Here is a 17,470-nt window from a genome sequence, read left to right as displayed (position 1 = left end):
TAAATAGAACTTAATTATATCTAGAGAATTTCAAGATAAAGATTGACCGTGTCAGTAAGTCGATTCTTTCTCGTGGGCTCAACAGCACCGAGCAGCCCCTTTGTGAGAAATAACGACATGGATGGTTTGTGTTATTGATGGCCGATTGTTGCACGTACAGCATTTTGACCCAGACCGGTGTAACATTTAATTAATACAAGCAGGTCCCACGGGGAAGCAGTGGGCCGGATGTGTTCAACATGGGGTAAAAGCTGAGGAAAAGCAAGCTGTGCTAAAGTGTTGTTGTTTTTTTTTAATGTGAGCTAAAAATACATGTGGAGTGATGATTGTATGAGCTGTTTATTAGTAGCTAAACTAACCAAAGTATGAGATAAACTTCTGAGAGGGAAGCAGTGTTACAACTGCGGTAATAAACATTTTGTTCAATGTATAAAAAGTCTGACTTCAACCGATTCGATATAATTAGATGTTGCCAGTGTACCTAATATTGTGACATCTCCACATCATGACTTTTAAAGCAGTCACGATTCAGAACGTGCAGAAGGAATAATTTGCGAGATTAATCAACTCACTTTGCCTGACTCTTGTTTATGTTTTTCTAAAATACTTTCAAGGCTTTTCATTCCATGCGCCACAACTCTCTCAAACCAGAAGAAGCTGGCATCAGAAGCTGTTGTTCCACCAGCATACCTGTAGGCACTTCACCCCTCAGAGAGCTTCCTACATTCACTCCGCATCACCTCCAGCGTGTTTCATCATCAAGCGTATTTGGGCAGAGACGCTATAGAGGCAGACAGCCAGTCTTGAGTGGCCAATTACGGCCGTTTATCTCGCTTCCAGGCGCAGCCGTGATCAAACGGAATGAAGAAACAGGATCAAACGGCAAAGCTAAGAAATCTTTCTTCCGTTTCGTTCACTTCTCTTGGCAGCTCGCGTCGGCCTCTTTCTGTCTCGGTTACTTCCTCCCGCTGCACTTCCAGCCCTTCCCTCTCACTATAGATATGCGCGTACACGCATCTCAACAATACCTTCTGCTACTCATCTTATCTCAGGAGACAGCCGAGCTAAGACATTTGTTAAAGTTTACTGCTGAGGAGGCTGCAACATGCATGTGAGAGAGTTTGTCCCAGTGGATGAGCTGGTAAAAATCTGCACTGGAGACTGGAGCCGATTCCAAGAATAAAAAATAAAAAAAAAGTTGTTAAATTCCTACTCAGAAACACAAGCTACTATGAAACCTTTAAAGTCAAACAGCCCTGGGGGTCATTCATTCAGATGTGACCCAGAGGATGCGTGAGGAAGAAAGTGGAAACGGCAGCCAGAAACGAGAAAGCTAATGCCAAGATATCCGCATGATACATGCGCTTGGCGGAACAAGTAAAGCGAACCAAAATAAATAAATAAATAAATTGATGTACTCCCTAGAAACTGCCTCACACATCCATAAAAACAACCTCACTGCTGCTGCAATGATTATCAGAGGTGGATGACCAACTGACTAAAGGTAAACACCTAACATAACTTGTTAAATAAACTCCATAACAATGATTCGTCATATTATCTGGTTGTGCCAGCGTTAAGCTACTTGGCCTATCATCTGAATTGGGCTACACATAAAAATGACAAAAGGGCCATTTTTTCTTTTTTATGATCTCTAAAAGCTTATTCTGAGCAATTATCCTGTGGTGTGGGGTGCGTAAAGTCATATTTTCTCCCCAAACTGCTGGGGAAAACGGTCAGCACCAACAATTGTAAATGTTAGGTCTGTTTAATCATTTACCAACGCAAATCCTTGTGTGTTTGGTTGACACCGAGGTCACCCGAGCCACGGACTCCGTGATTGTGACAGGAAACGGAATAATAGCCAATTAGGAAGTGACCTGAAGCTTGCACCGATGCAGGACACCAACAGAAGAGTAACTGGCTGAGCTGAGTGTTTGTATAATGTGCCTTAGAAGATATTCACCTGGAAGGCCAATGTAATTAACAGAATAAAACAAAAGCTAGCTTATCTTCGATTTCTTCTTTTACTATGACTCTACCAGAAGCCTCGATGCTTTGTTGCACACTGCTGCCTCTCACGGGCTAGTCTTGGTACTGCAGCAGAAATTTGGTTTAAGCGAGGAGACTCGCAATTTTTGAGCTAGGGCTATGTGTATATTATGAAAGCAGAGGCTCTCACAAATCGGGATAGACGTTAAAAATGATTATATCTGTCAAGTTAGATAACCGCGAATAGTGCTTGTGGGTCAAAAGTAGAGTTTGCTATTTGGCTAAACACAGCACACACCAAAATGATCATGATCGTGTCGATGTGTAATTTTGCATCTATCAAGTCAAGATTTGCATTTCGGCCCACACAACAATAGTTTTCGGCTGACACTAAACAAAGCTCACAAACATCGAGATGAATAAACATAATATTAACGGGGCAATGTATGTTTTCAACTCACTCTGCACTGCTGGATTTTATTATTCTGCGTTTGAGAGGCCGAAGCCACAGAGACACAACCATGCAATATGCACTGTGGGTTATGGAGGAATTAACGACTGAGTTTGCACAGTAAAGCTTACAGCTGCATGGCCATTACAAGGGCTCATTCTCGAGGGTTAGGAGAAGTCGAACTTCAGAGGGAATTTTAGACCAGCTACTGTATCTAAGCCAGCCAGATCCTATGGGAACCTTTTTGTCTCAGGTGGAAAAGTGCCTATGGGATCAATAAAGGGCACCTGAATAGGACCTGTGTCCACACAAATCCAACAATCACACTCTGCACGAGTAATAGTGACAATTCGGAGTTTGAACAGATACACATAACTGGATTGCAATCCTAATCAAGTTTTAAGACCCAAAGGAGAAAAGGCAATACATTTGATACTTTTAACTTCCATGAACATGTTATTTATCCGTTTGGTGACTGTTGATATAAAAACTAATATTAATACAACTATTGCAGTAATTGTGCACGTTAGACATGATTAAAAAGAGAAAGCGAGCGAGTCTCTCTCCGTGCGTAAATGCGGTTTGGAACACTAATGCGCACGATATTTCAATTCTTTCGCATCCCCCTGCCCACGCTTAATATAACGAGTGTCCACATTATCCGATGTGGACACTCGTTACCGGTGCTCCAGGGAAGAGGAGGAGAAAGTACTCCCGCTCTGAAGTGAGGCGAAGGCGGATAGTGCGGTTCGGAGAGGAGGCAATCGCTTCCTCCCATGCAGCAGCAGGTCAAATAAACAATCAAGTCACCGCAAACCAATGCCACATAATTCAATTTCATCGTGGAAAATAAGAAGCGACACTAATCGTAGTTCTTAGAGGAATAACACAGGTTTGTTTGTTTTGGATTTTTCATGACGAACCCTCCGGAGAGTAGATGGTGATGAAGAGTCACTGTGGACATTCAAGACTGCAACAATCAATAGACATCCTATTAGCAAACAAACGCAAATGCTGATAAGATGGAATGAGATCTACAATGAGACTGAGAAAAGAAATACATTTAACTGAGATTGATTCAAACCATTTGAATTCTGTCTGCCATCACAAATGGATCGAACATGCTTTGTACTGACGCCTACGTGGTCTTAAACTTCCTCTTTTTTGTTGACATTATCTGTGTGGGACACTTAAACCAACAAGATCCAATCACAGGTAGCCCCCATTCTAAAATAAAAAAAAAACAAAACAATGTAATCAGTCCTGCCCTGTCTTTTTAGTTACTAATTAACAAAGAAGCATTCGTTTGCGCGATCACATCACGTTTCCAACTTCTCAGCACACACACGCACACAACTTTGGTTAGTGGCAGGAAACTACCACAATAATCTTTTATCATTCAAATTAGATAAAAAAAAGTCAAAATTCAATGCAAATAAACCATGTAGCCTCTAAAATATAATTTGGTTGTTTTGTGTAGCATACATAAATAATATAATATACAAATATATATATATATATATAAAATACCAACCCCCCACAAAAAAAAACTAATTGGATATATTATATGCCAGTGTCAAGTTTACCTGCTTTCTCCGATGTGACGATCAGAGTCGGTAGAAGTGTGAGGGCACACACGCAGAACCATGTTGATGAATCCATCTTTTGGACTCAAACCAAAATGTCACAGTCCCCAAGCTTTCCTCTCGTCTTCTATTCCACAGATCGGGTTGAATCGTCCAAAGAATCCACACACAAGTGCCGCTTAGCGGTTGAAGTTTTGTCAGTGAGTGGCTGTGCGCCTTCTCTCTCGGGAGATGATCTGTTCAAAGTGTCCAAAATCCATTTTGGGGAAGGGAGTGAGCGTCAATTATACTGCACTTAGGGATCTCGTCATCAATTTAAGGCAAATGCAAAGTCACTACTGGATTGAGAAGTATCCGTGTCCATTGCCAAGTTTGTCAAAAGGGGCTCGAAGTAAGAAGAATAAACTCTCCTTGGTCATGTGCCTCGATCCGTTCCTTTATTTCAAAACACACCACACGTACTTTAAATCAACATAATCATATGCGTCTGTATTCCAAATTGATGTCCAAGTCAGTCCAAGTGACAGTCCGTTGTTTGGATTTAAAAAAGGGAATTGTTGGAAAGAGGCGCGCAGTCGCGTCAACGCGTGCGTAAAAGCTGACGGCGAGAAAACCAACGCGGTGGAGGCGCTTCGCCGTCCTCCTCCGAACTGACAGCAAGCACGCTCTTCCTCTGAGCTCCCTCCTCCTCTTCTCTCTTTCTCCGCCTCTGCTCTCTCTCTCTCTCTCTCTCTCTCTCTCTCTCTCTCTCTCTCTCTCTCTCTCTCTCTCTTTTTCTCTCTCTCTCTCTCTGGCTGGGGAAGCGCGTACCTTCCCCTCCGAGCTGCGCCGGCTTAGTGACATCCAGCCAGAGCTCTCCCTCAGCCCGAGTCAGGGGTGCGTGCGCACGCGTGTATCTGATTACAGTGCGGGCACCTCGGACAGTCTCTAACCTCACGGACCCCCTTCATCAGATTAAAAAAAACATTTGAACCCCCCCTCCTCCTCAAATACCTTCCAGGTTATCTTCACAACTTGCTTACTTCATAACTTACTTGGATTACTTTGTTACTATACACATTTGTCTTTGGAACACAAAGAACAAAGACTAAAAATGCAAAGTAAATTGGAATCACATTTTCTTTTTTTTTTTGTCACTTGACGTGACCCTCATGGTCTCACGTCATCATTCATAATGTGACGCGGCATATATAATAGAGTCCAGCTTGCATTTGGATCTCATGAGAATTTGGTAAGATTTAGTACAAAAAGCATTTGCGGTAATTAGCAGAAAATTGACCTACTTGCAAAAGTTTTATGCAATTGGTCAGAAATTTTCCTGAAGTGGACCGCTTGCCAGGATTGAGGAATGGAGCAGGGCGACCAAGTGCAGCTTGGACCAGGGTTTATTTGAGGAACTCAAAAACAGACTCGGCAAAACTGACATGACTTAACAAACTAACATGACTTCCTAACCAAAACCAACAAGATGACTGACCGACAGGGACGTGAGACAAAAGATGTGAAGACATTACGACAACAAGACAACAGCAACAAAAAGACAATGATCCGACGGGGCATGGGGGGCAGACAGGACTTATATACATGACAGGTAACAAGAGGCAGGTGAGCATAATCAAACTAATCAGGGGCACACAGGAGGGGAGGGGCGAGCACACGGGCGAAACCATGACAACAGACAACATGGAGGAACGGCTGGGTACGAGACGTGACACCGCTTTAACTTTGAATGGAGGGGCCCTGATCCTTCAACACTTCCAAACTCTGAGTGTTCCAAGAGTTACAAAGACGCAGGAGATCAGGAAAAAAACGGAAAAGCTTAAAGTAATTCTTGCCTTCCCGGGGCATAACTCCTCAACCCAATTTCTTCCTCGTCAGTGCTGCTGGATATTAACATCATGAGACATTTATTTATAGTTCTTTCAAATTGACTTAGGATTCCTGGGAACCAAGAATCTTTAACTGTGCTAAAGAATGAATTTATTAGAAATTTTAAAAGTCACGGGTTGCCCCATCCCATGTGCGAAAGTTTTAGTAATAACAGTTCTGGGTAATCAATCCAATATCAGGACACAATTTACAAAGAAAAAAGAAGTAAACAATTAAGTTGTACACTTTGTTCAAATGTTTACACAACGCACATATTTTGGGGTTCAGCTTGAGTAATGTTAGTCCGTCCAAAGTAATCAGGCTGAAACGTTAGCGGGCCCTCTGAGATTTCTCCGGATCTTCCCGATCACCACTCTGCCACCGCTTCCCTTCCTCCATCCATCTTTGAGGTTAATAATACATGGAGAATGTTGTGATCTCAGAGGGGCCGGCAGCTCCACGTCTGTCATGTTCTCCTCACTCGTGCGCATCTGCGTCTCACTCCAAATGTTTGTGTATGCGCCGTGGTTAAAAGAAGCGTAGCGGAGTGAAAAGTCGGAGGCTCGGAAGCTGTGCGTGAGTGTGTGTTGACACCTTGACGCTCTGAGAACTTTGCGGTGGTTTTATTTCATCCGGGGCTGCTTCGCCACATGTGCTGGAGTACTTTGGTGAAAGGTCATCATTTGTGAGAGTATTGTGATAGTTTTAAAGTCTAACAGGAACAATACGTGTTTGTTGTTGCAGGTGACGCGAAATGTACTTTGCTAGTTATTCCACGACGATTTTTTAGGGAGTAAATAAAGCATGCAGGAATTGCTCACATAAGTTATACAAACAGTTGCTGATCCATTATTATAGTGAGCAGGTTGAATGTTTACATTGACTGTTTTCCGAGCAGATCTGAGAGAAGGTGGGGGGGCCACTCTTCAAACACTCCACACCACAGGATAACACAGACAAAAGAATCGTGGATGACCGTGAGTGGACAGCTCCTATTTATCTGTAGCAACACAAGCGGTGTCGACGTGGAGTAATACAAACACACACGCACATACACACTCCCTGTGGCCTCATCAATAAGTTTTATTACTGAGGAGACCTTACGGGAAGCCACAGTAAAATGAGTTTGTCAACAGCAAGCACGGTCTGCGCCGGCGTCTTCATTTAATGCAGGAAGCGAGGCGGCCCCCCACCCACCCACACACATACACACAGGGAACGTCAGCTTTCAGTTGGCATTTCAGGAAGAACCTAAAATGCACTATAACTTATACATGTGAACTTAATTTGACCTTGTCTAAACTTTTGAATGTCCAACTTAATGTTTCAGTACTTTTAACATAACTTGCTGTCCTCTAACAGGAAACTGAACGGTGTGTTTGAGCCATAAATGGACCGATACATTTCCTGGTTCACACCTTATAATTGTTTAACTTCAAACTGGACGTGCAGGCAAGTGGTCGCTAAGTTGAGAGTGTCATCAGCAAGCAGGTTGCGACAGAGACTGGAAGAGTCTCAGAAAGCAGGAGTGGAGTTGCCAGGTCTCAGTTTATAACGAATCACGCCAGTTCTCTAAAACTCTCGTGATTGGTTGTGAACTGAGAGCGGCAACTGTGATGTCATTTTCAGTCAAGACAGCAAGAGATGGACAAAAAAAGTGAATTTCGCTGCTTAACTCATATTCCACAAATATAATATTAATCACAAGGCTATGTTTACACTGGTGGCGGCACACTCAACATATTAGTGTTAAGAAAAGTTTGGGGTTGACTCCCTCTTTAAAACACAATCTGCCAAACGGTTGACAAGTATAGAGTTGGGTCAGTTGTACCTCAAACCTTCACTGCATACCTTCTTGCGGGCAGTGCATACAGGCATGAATCAATAAAGATATATAAAGATTTACACAGGCGGATTTCATCAGACACATTCTCACTTAGCTGAATGTGTAAGCAAACAAGCAGAGACATAATGGATGCGTAAAAATAGGCACCTATGTGTTAAACATAAAAAAAAAAATGCACTGATTAAACTATAAATTCAAGAGCCCAGCATGTGTGTCATCCATTTTTCTTTCCACGGGTTTGTGCGTAGATGAAGGCGTCAAGTGTGCAATTGCACAACTAGGTGTTGATAATCACAGTGCAGCCTGCGGAGCCAGCGGGGACTCCGCTCGGCTATTAGCAAGGACACCAAGGTGAGAGAGACCAATATCTCACACAGGCCGACACAAAGATACCAACAGACTGTGTGCAAAAAAGGTTTTCCTAATAACTTATTGTGGGGCGTTCTGTCTTTTCAAGGTCCGATTTATGGGGCTCTTTTTTGTCATTTTGCAACAACTTTTTCAAATCCCGCCTTCTCCAATCTCTTTTATGACCCTCTCATTCTTACCGCTCCCTCCCCGAAACCAGCGGCACCCTCTCACTTCCCCTCTGTGTGGCTAGAGATAAGGACGTGCTCTGTGGATGTTTGACTCAGCTGGAAGCACAGCGGCTGCAATCAGCGGCTTAGCGGTCCTCAGTGGGGGGACAGCAAAGATGTCAAAGTGAAATGTTAGCGTACTGGTGGAGGACGTATCACATTTGCGCTCAAATGTCTTTGAATGGCAAGCAATTTGAACAGCATGAAGACTTGAGTGTTATGGTGCCTGTGCCAAATTGAGTTTTGGGCGGGGATTGCTTAGGCTGAGTCACTGCAGAATTTATCCGGATCTATCTGAAAAAGTATTTTTTTATTGACATTGAATATTTCAGTCATATTTTAATTGAATTTATGGGACATGCTGGTCAAGCAGTCTGCATGTCAATAAAAATCTTTATGAACATGGATTAATGGCAATATTCATCATATATGTTGATTATGGTCAATCAAGAAACATAAATTTGACAGATAAGCATATTTTTTAAAAATATTTAAAAGAAATGCAACGATTAATCGACATCATTTTCCAAATTACTCAATATTTCCATCTGAAGATATGTATCTGAATCTACATTTACACATATCTCATCGATGCCACTCGAGACCAACGAAAAAGAAAATCTAAATTCTGTCACTTGAGGCATACAGTGTAAATCTAACCAAAGACCAAGCTGGTTTGAAGAGCTCCTGAATGTAAACAGCCACGGCAAACAAAATTCTTGCTATTTCTGTGCATACTGCCCCATTGACACTAGAAAAGTTTCTGAACCAAACTCCATCGGAGGACAGAAGCTACGCTTGCACTATTCTTGTTAAAGCACGTTTCGGACACAAATGTCCACAACTTGTCGCTGCTTATCCTAAGGTGCATCACATCCATCTTGGTGTGCGCAGAGCACATTAGCTAAGACGAGAGATAAGAAGCCACTTAGCCCTGCTAGCCGGATATTGTACCACAGCAGTCAGTCCATTTTCCAGTACTTCACTTTGGCGACACTCTTTGTTCAATTTCCCAATTTTGCAACCTTTAAGGCTTTCAAAGGAACAGTAGGACACAACGCTTACTGGACACATGACAATCGAACAACTCGAAACATCGGGTGTTGATTGGCTTTTGAACCCACCTACTGTGACACTTAAGATAAAAACAAAGAAGTAACCTTTGCAGTAGAAGCGTTTATGGCTTAAGATTTTTGTGGTGTGGTGACTGCACGACTGTTTGTTCCTCTTGCGTACAGTCGATCATGTACGGTAGCGTGGATTTGGCGTGACAGCTGGGTTCGAGTGTCACCAGTCACTGTGTGACTTGATGCGACAGCTCTGAGCGAGAGAAGAGCCCATTTTAAATTCATCTGTTCCCTTTGCACCCACCCTGCTTTGCCTTCTGTTGCGCTCTTCCCCTCAGTCTTGTAACAGTCCACCAGGAAGTCAACGACCCATTCCATCTCTCCTTTTGACACAAGCCAGCTAACTTCAGGAATTGCGACTAACTGTACTTTTGTAAATTGGATACACACACACACTGGTGGTTCTCACAGTTCATTATCTTCTTGAAATGGGAACAGTTGCATGGATTGTATAGGAAGAACAAAAAGTCAGACGTGTTTGTGGGCACGTTGCTCAACTGTAACAGCTACGTAGATAGGCACGGGTCACTAGCCATTTGTATGAAGAACACAAAGAGACAAACAGACACACACTCTAAGGCCCGCCGCACACCGAGCCGTGTGACCGAAGTTGACCATCGAGAAAACATGACAGTTAGCGACTCACACCCGAGCACCTTCAACAGAAAACATGTGACCTTGAGTCAAGTTTTGAGGCTCCACACACACACACACACACACACAATACACTGCTCTGTATTGTTTTTTTCATAAACCATAAAAACATGGCGGGATTATCAAGGATTGCCACAAAGACTGCATTCGTGGACATGAATATATCAAAATAGTTAAATTCATCCCAAAAGTGGAAAACACCCAAGACTGGCCAATCTGAGCAGCTAAAACCTCCAGATGATTTCGAGACTTCACTTAAAATAAACAGTCTGTTTTACTGTCTGGTCCCCAAGGGCCTCCGTAAAATACAAATAATGTACATCATGTCTGTTTGTCCATCAGTATGCAGAGCTGAGAGGTGAGACCCAATCACAAGCGGTCACAAGAGGCTCTTGTGGAAATGCATTCTGAAACCTGAGGTGAACTCATGTACTTAAAGCTGCACTTGTGATTGGATAAGCCATGATGAGCGTCTGTGTGTGTGTGTGTGTGTGTGTGTGTGTGTGTGTGTGTGTGTGTGTGTGTGTGTGTGTGTGTGAGCATCTGTATGTGTGTATCCAAAGCAAAGAATGATGAGGAAGCGAAATGAGGGTTGACCGCACTGGGTAAACAATTTGATTTGGAGCTGCTTCTTCAATGAGATGGTTGACCGCATCCACCTCCACCCTCCCCAACACACACACACAAACAACACACACACACACACACACACACACACACACACACACACACACACACACACACACACACACACACACACACACACACACACACACACACACACTAGTGGATGCTAATTGATTGAGAAACATTGTCATATGGACAATGTCTAAAAGGGGGGGAGAGGGGGACTACAGCTGTTTCATTTCCCAGACCTACTAAGTGTTTTAACACACATACACACGCACAAAGACACACAGGCACGCACACACTAACACAATCAAAGAGTTGCTCGATGGCACGCAGACGTCCAATCGTGACTGAGCACATCAATGTACATACGATGAGCACGGTTACTGACTGCATAAGATGAACGCACACATGCACGCACAGGATGGGAAAGGGCACATTTGGTGTCAGGTCACCGTTTGGACATGACTGATTATGTTTCATCATTCATCTATCAGAATGAAATCTAGGTCAAAGAAACAAAGATCATCTAATATGTGTGACAGGCTTCAGACACAACAACAAAGAAATGAACATCAACGTTATTGCTCTGTTTGGAATTGTATTAACTCCAAGATTAATGAAGACAAGTAATGGCTTTGGGCTGAATAACATCATTGTCGATGACAGTCTGGCCAAATTATTCCCTCCCTGACATTTACTACAGGACAAAAAAAGACTGATAATACACCCACTTTGATTCAAAAGAAAATAGCTTTGAAAGAAGAATAAACAAGCAAAAAATGTTGTAAATATCCAACGCCGGTTTGAGTGACACAATTATGCTTATATGCTTAGTTCATAATCCAACTGGAGGCTTATCATTGAGGTCATAGTTTTCCAAAAGCTGTACACTCATATTTTAAAAATCCCTTTAAGACAAAAGATCCCCCATTAGGAAGAGTACTAAAGGCTTTACATTAACCACCATGCACCGTGACTAAAAAATAACCAGCAAAATGTGACAGCTGATTAGCATCCTCAAAGGAGAACTCAAGGCACCATCTGTAGTCCTCATTAGTTTACATTGTCCAATAATTAATGAAGTGTTTAGTACCAGCAAAGCAGTTAACAAAAGGGCTCAACAAGACTGCACTAACTCAACTTTATTTTTTTCTCTCCCATCTGCCTTCCTGTGCTTTCCTCTTTACAACTCCAGATAGCCTTAAAACAGGGCGCACAATGGAAAAACAAAAGCTTTAATGTATCCCCTTCCAATCACACACACACATGCAATTCACTTCTTTTAGAGGCTTTCTCTCACTTCAGTGCTTTATGGCGCTGTAAAAAAGAAAAAAAAGAGACAATGGACAAACGGTCGTTGAAGAACGGCCTCGGCAGTGAGTGTTGAGTAGTCACAGTCAGTCATGAAGTCGGTCAATAAGCTAGCGTCATGGTCAAAGAAGCCTCTTTGACTGGGAGATTGCACCACAATGCCATAAAAAGTCAGCTGAAAGCAGAACGCGGCTTGGCTTGTTTACAAACGACTTAACACCGCAGAGGCGACACCGCCAGTGTGAACATAAAAAAATATAGAAATACATTCATATTGTTATGTGATAAAACATGAGTCATTTCTTATTTTCTCGTCTATACAAACTGAAAGTTTTAGTGAAGGCGGTTAGCATTTCTGCATCTTCAGTTCGGCTCCCAAATGTGGGCTCTCCCATGTTGACCCCCCCCCCACCCTGCGACTATTGTTCCACTCCATCAAGACAAATGACTTGTGACGCATAAGTATGCGCACACACACACAAACACACACACATGATAGCCGCAAGGGAAAAAGTGGCCTTCTCTATCTGTCTTTACAATCTGTGTGACCCCTATTACACTTTTATTTGCCTACACACTATCCCAGATAAAGCCGTAGGAACAACGCATGTCAAATAAATAGAAACTCTCCCCACCCGTAATGCCATTTGTCTGAGTCATATTTGAGGAAAGCAAAACATCCGGACAACTTCTTTACCACCTGCTCCAAATTGGGATCTCCATTTTCGCCCCCCCAGTGTGTGGTCTATAGAAACTGCATTCACTCGTGAAGCCAAACGATACAAAATTATTTTATATTTTTGTCAGTACTGAAGTAGTGTCACTAATATTGTTGTGTTGTTGGTTTTTGTATCTTGATGGATGGATGGATGGATGGATGGATGGATGGGTGGGTGGATGGATGGATGGATGGATGGATGGATGGATGGATGGATGGATGGATGGATGGATGGACAGAAAGCAAGATGGATCATAGTCAAACAGATCTGTACTGTAGATGAATGGATCGATAGAAAAAAAAGATAGTAGAAAGACAGACAAACGGAGAGGAAGGAGACGTTCACAGGTGACTAGGAAAAAAAAGTGCGCGTGTCTTTAAAAGCCCTGCAAGGATAATTTCACCAATCATCAGTCATTTCAGTATCAAAAGGGTGCAAAGAAAGGCTTTTTAAATAGCAGACTAATTGTTTTAAATGGTGTGTTGCATTCGCTCTGGCTCACTCCCATTCACAGCCTCTGTTCTCCTTTCTCGCTGTATTCTAATGATCTGCTCACATCTTTGTGTCTTTTCTTCTTGCGCCAGGACACACATTTGTGAGTGACAGGTTTTTGGTTTTTTTTTTTACACCTCTTCAACATACAATGCCAAAGTTGACGCCCCATTACAAACATTACGCACACTTTTCAGGGAGAAGAAATTTCAGCATTTTTCGGGGTCGGCCTGTGAAATGCAGAAGAGGCGGCGAGCAAACACCGAGGGCTAGCCGCATCATTCAATTAGTCATAACATGCCATTCATGACGCTCTATTTTCTATCCCTCTTCCAGTGAAAGAAATATGTCAGCTGTCTGGGCTCATGTGCACAAAACGCACACGGGCGCATTTGTGCACGAGCACCAAGACATTGACGGATTGTCAAGTGATGTCAATCACTCAAGTCTGCTTTTTGCGCTTGGTGCTTAAATCGACATATTAAACTTTTGGTAGCGAAGAGACGGAGCGTATTTCACCAGTCCGAGGATAGCGCTATGGACTCAAGTGCCATATTGTGACATTGTCTCATCCAATATAACCTTGGTGCCATATTTACTTTGAACGCAAAGAGTATTTACATTGAAAACGATCAGGCGCCTTCCTCTTATCCAGGTCATTAGAAATAAAATGATTTGTTTTTGGCCGAAAGCAAACCTACGCTTGCCGTGAAATGGATCTGCGTGCAGAGTAGAAACAGCTGAGAGAGATTAAGTGGACTAGTGGAGAAGAATAGCTCATTAATATATCTCTGTGTGTGTTTATGCTTATTATTCATTCATGGGGTTGCTAAGAAACGGCAAAACCAGCTAAGGAGCAAGCACCACGCTCAACCTTTGTTGCCCTCCCTCATTTATTAACACACGTCCAAAACACATACATACGACGTGTAATCTGCAACACGACACGAGCGCGCGACCCTGCGCATCCTCGCTCGTGTTAACTGGCAGCTTTTGTTTGTTCTGCGGCTGGTTGACGAGTTGGTTCTCTCTCATCCGACACGCGACTCGACGGGAGCTGGATGCTTGTTAAAGTATCATAATCATCATCATTTACGCCATTGAGTCCACATACACACGTGGTTTGGTTCCATAGTAGGAAACGACCTCATCGATCTCTTAGCGATCAAACCAAGTGAAGATACTTTGATGTCCTCTGTGAGGAACTAACATGAAGAACAAAGGAGGATCTGTTTGAAAAGTTCATGGACAATAATAAGGTGACCCTGAGGGAATGTGTAACCAGAGCAACTCATTTTTATGAAGTTCACTTTTGCCGAGTCAGCTATTATAATAGTTAAGAATCATAACAACATCCTGAGCAACTGAGGTGCCTCGCCATTCAAGTAAATACCAGTGATGAGGTCAAAAACATACCAACTCCCGCAACACTGGTGGGAACCAAACTCCACGCGAGACAGAGCCTCCACAGGTGATCTGAGGAGGAACAGGAGGTTCAGTCATGAGTAACAGTCCATGACCTGTCTGGACAAACGCACACACATAGGCGACTCCTAGCTTATTATCACCTGACTGGACACGCACCATTACCTATGGCGGAAACACACAAACGCCGGTGGGTCACTCAGGAAGGGTTGACCCATAACTCCAGGAATGCTAGTGTGCATGTATTTGCAAGCTTAGCATTTTTGGATGCGTGTGTGTGTAGGCCACTGCCATCGATTCTCACAGCGTTTCTGTCACACACGGCTGACTGAGCAGCTACAGGAAAGAGGAAATGGGAGGATTCCGAGTGTGACAGCAAAGGCGGCGTTTAAGCGAGTAAACGCTCGCGTTTGTGTGTGATCGCGGGCCGTATTTCCTCGCCGGTCTGCAAGGTTGCACGGGTCAGCGAGTCGGACGGTGTACAATGCGCGCAGACAATCCAGTATCTGCCCCCGCCCCCTCCCCAATCCTTGTCTGTTTACACCACTTGAAGTCACAGACAGAGAAGGTTCACTGTCAGTGGTAGTAACTCAGAGTGACGAATGAATTTGGTGAAGGAAGTCAGGGAGGTGAATTGATGTGTTGTGCTGAGTCAGCAGCGATCTGTACAAGTTGTGATCACTGAGTACAGACTCAATTCTGTTGATCTCAGCAAGTCAAGGACACTGAGCTGAAGGAAACCGCTAAGAGGATTTGGAATCTGTCTCTTCTGAATCCACCCGACACTATCTCTGACTATTCACTATGTAATCACACACTAAAATGGTTGAAGTGGACTGTTATCCAGTGAACAATACATATAGTACAACAAAATGAATCGTCAATCGTACTAAATTTGCACCGTGGAAGATTATGTAATGAAGCTATTAAAAAAAAAAAAAAAAAATCCATCTACAGCAACTAAAATGAGATGTTCTTGGTGGGTGGCTTTTTCAAATCTTCTAACTTTTGCACTTTTGACTTGATATGCAAAGCGTGTGTAGGCGGGATCAAACTGATGTAAAGTGAATCAGTCACTCACTACCTAAAATGAAACACAACAAAGCCAATTCGTTTTTTTCGGGGGGGGAGTGCAAAGAAGAAAGGTGATATAACAAATTTAAAGGTCATACAGAGATTGCTGTGAGGGGGGCTAAAGCCAAAACAACACGAAAGATGGAGAGACAAGAAAGGAAACCCAAAGTGAATAAATCAGCCTTTGAATTGGGTCTAAATGAAAGAAGCAAGCTGGGGAACAGTCAAAATAAACTGGACCCAAGTATTTATTTACACTCTGCATCTCTATGAAGTCAAATAGGCAACTTTAATGGCCTTGACATTTCAGCAGTATAATTAGCGACGGAAAAGCGTCCAGCAGGATGTGTGCTAACTGCAGGTGAGTGCGTGAACAGGCCTCGGGAAATGTCAGTTTGTGTCAAGAGTCGCGCACGAGATCCACGTTTGCTCACTTTCCTTTCGGTTTGTCATCCCGTCTGTCTCTAGGCTGAACTTTGTCAAAACACAACAATCTGGAAGCCTTCATCCAGTCTGTGAACGCAAACAGGCAGTCGGCCTACACAAGCGTGTGGGTATGACCGCGAGGCAGAGGAGGAGTGCGAGTGGCCAGATGAAGAACGCAGGCAAAAAAAAAAAAAAAATTGCAGTTTGTGTGGCAGGAGTGGAAAGTGATTAGTGTGAAGGGCACAACAGAAGTCAGCATGTGTGTGGAATGCAGCCAGCCCCATTTGGAGCACAAGAAGGGAAACTCCCTCTGTGGTTACATCTTAAAAAAAATGACGTGTGAGAGTTCCTTGTGGCGTGTGGTTTCTATTTGTGCTTTTTTTTGTATTGGAGGATAGACGTGCATATTTTGCAAGTGATGATGTCAAATATTTCCAAACTCTTCTGGGGTACCCTTTTTGCAACTCATGTTAGTTTGTAAACTATGAATTGATTTGTATTTGAAAATGAATTGTAAACAAAAAAATAAACCTTGAATGTCATGTCAGTCCGACTGGTATGATTAAAGTAAGACTAAATAGCAAAAGGTAGCGGGAATAATCACTAGTCTCATCCACAAGTCTTTGATTTTTGTACTTTTGGACCTGTTGAATGAATGAATTGAGGTAACGACCGTTTTTCTGGTCACGTGACATTGGTGAGCTGAACCCTTAGAAATGTACTTTTCAATTGGCAGGAGGCAAAATGGCCATCCCCTGAGATTGATAAAAACTAATTAATTTGTATTCCGCAAACAAAATATTAAAACAGTCTTTCACAAGATGCCAGTAGGTAACTTTAACTAATCAGTGTATCCACCTGTTGCCATTCAAGTGAATCTATTTTTGGGGTTGGGCTCAAATTTGGCCCGATTGTCAGTATGCATGTACCTCACTTAAAGTCTCTCACGGCTAAAGGATGAAACTCAATCCGCACCAGGTGAAAAATCATTTCTCACGCTTTATGTTTTGATATGCGAGTTCTGTCGAAATGCACTCGTACTGTTTGTGTGTCTTAGTGGGGGCGAAATGTCTGCGTCAGGGTGTCTGGATAACAGCTCCACTCTCGGGGGAGGTATACGTGTATACTGTACGTCTATGTGTGAGGGTCGGTTTTATGGCGCAACGCAGAGCAGATCTCCTGTTGAAAAGATCCATTAAATACACATCACTGCACCAACCCCGAAATGTGAGCGTGTATGAAAAATAAGCTTGTATAATTGGACACATGGAATAGCTTCTCTCCTCA

General features: G+C 42.9%; 1 protein-coding gene across 2 annotated transcripts in view; it reads right to left on the bottom strand.

The window, feature by feature from the left end:
• The window catches only part of LOC147051030 (neuropilin-2-like), a 60,539-nt gene extending 54,974 nt beyond the window's left edge, over window positions 1-5,565 (bottom strand). The window contains exons 1-2 of one of the 2 annotated variants that reach the window (XM_085920106.1): window positions 5,313-5,565; window positions 4,030-4,265 (exon numbers count right to left, since the gene is read on the bottom strand). In XM_085920106.1, coding sequence (XP_085776232.1) covers window positions 4,030-4,105 — 76 coding nt within the window. In that variant the 5' untranslated portion in view covers window positions 4,106-4,265; window positions 5,313-5,565. Of the gene's footprint in view, window positions 1-4,029 lie in introns of both variants that reach the window. The other variant, XM_085920107.1, reaches the window with a different exon arrangement.
• Window positions 5,566-17,470: the final 11,905 nt, after the last annotated feature.

The sequence above is a fragment of the Syngnathus leptorhynchus genome, chromosome 9 (genome assembly GCF_054491065.1).
Source record: "Syngnathus leptorhynchus isolate UIUO chromosome 9, UIUO_Slep, whole genome shotgun sequence".
NCBI lineage: Eukaryota > Metazoa > Chordata > Actinopteri > Syngnathiformes > Syngnathidae > Syngnathus > Syngnathus leptorhynchus.
This window is presented reverse-complemented; position numbering and strand designations above follow the sequence as displayed.